At 21.9% G+C, this 1659-nt stretch overlaps 1 protein-coding gene across 3 annotated transcripts in view; it reads right to left on the reverse strand.

Moving 5' to 3' along the window:
* Positions 1 to 1421: 1421 nt before the first annotated feature.
* Positions 1422 to 1659, reverse strand: part of LOC102675877 (acetylcholinesterase-like) — a 196944-nt gene continuing 196706 nt past the window's right edge. For all 3 annotated transcript variants that reach the window (XM_031512273.1, XM_031512272.1, XM_031512274.1), the window contains one exon: positions 1422 to 1535. In XM_031512273.1, coding sequence (XP_031368133.1) covers positions 1495 to 1535 — 41 coding nt within the window. In that variant the 3' untranslated portion in view covers positions 1422 to 1494. The remainder of the gene's footprint in view (positions 1536 to 1659) is intronic.

Here is a 1659-nt window from a genome sequence, read left to right on the forward strand (position 1 = left end):
ATGATATATTTTATTATCGATTATATTATACGAATAAAATTTAATTCTTTTTAATTAGAACAAGAATTTTTCACTATAAATTATATAAGCTGTAAATTTTCCACTATGTCGATGAGGAAGCTTATGTTGAAACTGTAGTTCAGAATCAGAATTATATCATTTCGATATGAAAAAGATAAATTATCAATATTAAAATAAATAAACTAAATATTTTATTTAAATAATTATTTGAATAAGAATTTATTATAATAGTACAATTAAATTGGTTGAAATATTTTTTTCGGTAATGAAAGTCAATTTGTGTTTTTTTCTACGTAATCGATGATTAAACTTTTCGAAATGAATTGAATTAATTGAAATAGTTAAAAAAAAATGTATGGATTATGAAAAAAAAGCACGCATCTTATCTTTCTTGCCCGTAAATATTTATACCTTTGCGTTTGTAGTTGCAGTCACGTAACGGTTGCGATGTAAAATGCATAAGAAGCACAGGAATCAAATGAGAAGCAGCTTCGTGAAATGACGTACCAAGTTTCCGTTTATATAAAATGTTAAATTCTGAAGATGTTCAAACTATATGCGTGAAGATTAAGCTTTACTATATTTCTTTTTTTATTGTTAAATAAAATGAAGAAAAGAAATAAAAAGAAATCTAAATTATTTAATTTTTGGATCTAATACTGTGGTTCACATTTAACATAGATCTGATATCTTGATCAGACTGACAAAAATATTGAAAGATGTTAGAAGAAATCTTTTATTATAAAGATTCGTTGTTTTTTTAATATTTTAATAATCATTTGATTAGAATAATTCCCTTTTTCAATCAATAATAAATTTTCTTATAATTTTTACTATTTATTTATGAATAAAATATAAATTATTTATTGAAAATGTAATAATTTGATGATAATAATTTAATATGAAATGTTTTTTTTTCAATAATCTTTAAAAATTTAAGTCAAAATACATATGTAGGAGGAGACCTTATTAAATATTTTATGAATGATATTAATATTATTATTATTTTACAAGATTGTATTTTACATGATAAGATTTGTAATATAGTTATTATTATATTACAGTAAAACGTATTATATTGTCGAATATTTTCAATATAATAAATTTTTTTTTATATAGCTTTGTCTTATGTATTCACTAGCGAAATAATCGAATTTCAACTTAACGAAATAGGCATACTGAACATGAACATGCAACAGTTAGCCATATGGAATGATGCTACATTTTATTATACAAGCAAATATATGTATATATATATAATATACATAATATATCCTTATATAAAATATAAATATTCTAATTTAAATATTTTTTAACAAATTTGGTTTAATCACGGATTATTTTCCAGAGACTAGAACAACAAATCAAATCGAATAGATAATAAATAATCTATGGATCAGCCTTAATCGATCATTGATAAAAATATGTGAATTTTGTTTTTCTGTTTTCATTTAAACAGCATTTAAACAGCAATTAATTGCACCGGGTTCCCAGATAATTATTGGTTCCTGCAGCTGAAAATGAAAGAATATGAATTTATTACAGGATTACAAAGTTTATTACAGATTGCAGAGGAGTGTCTTTTGTTCTTTCTTTTTAAAAATGATAAATTTATTCTTTTTTTTTTTTTTTTTTTTT

The sequence above is a fragment of the Apis dorsata genome, unplaced genomic scaffold, assembly GCF_000469605.1.
Source record: "Apis dorsata unplaced genomic scaffold, Apis dorsata 1.3 scaffold_407, whole genome shotgun sequence".
Lineage (NCBI taxonomy): Eukaryota > Metazoa > Arthropoda > Insecta > Hymenoptera > Apidae > Apis > Apis dorsata.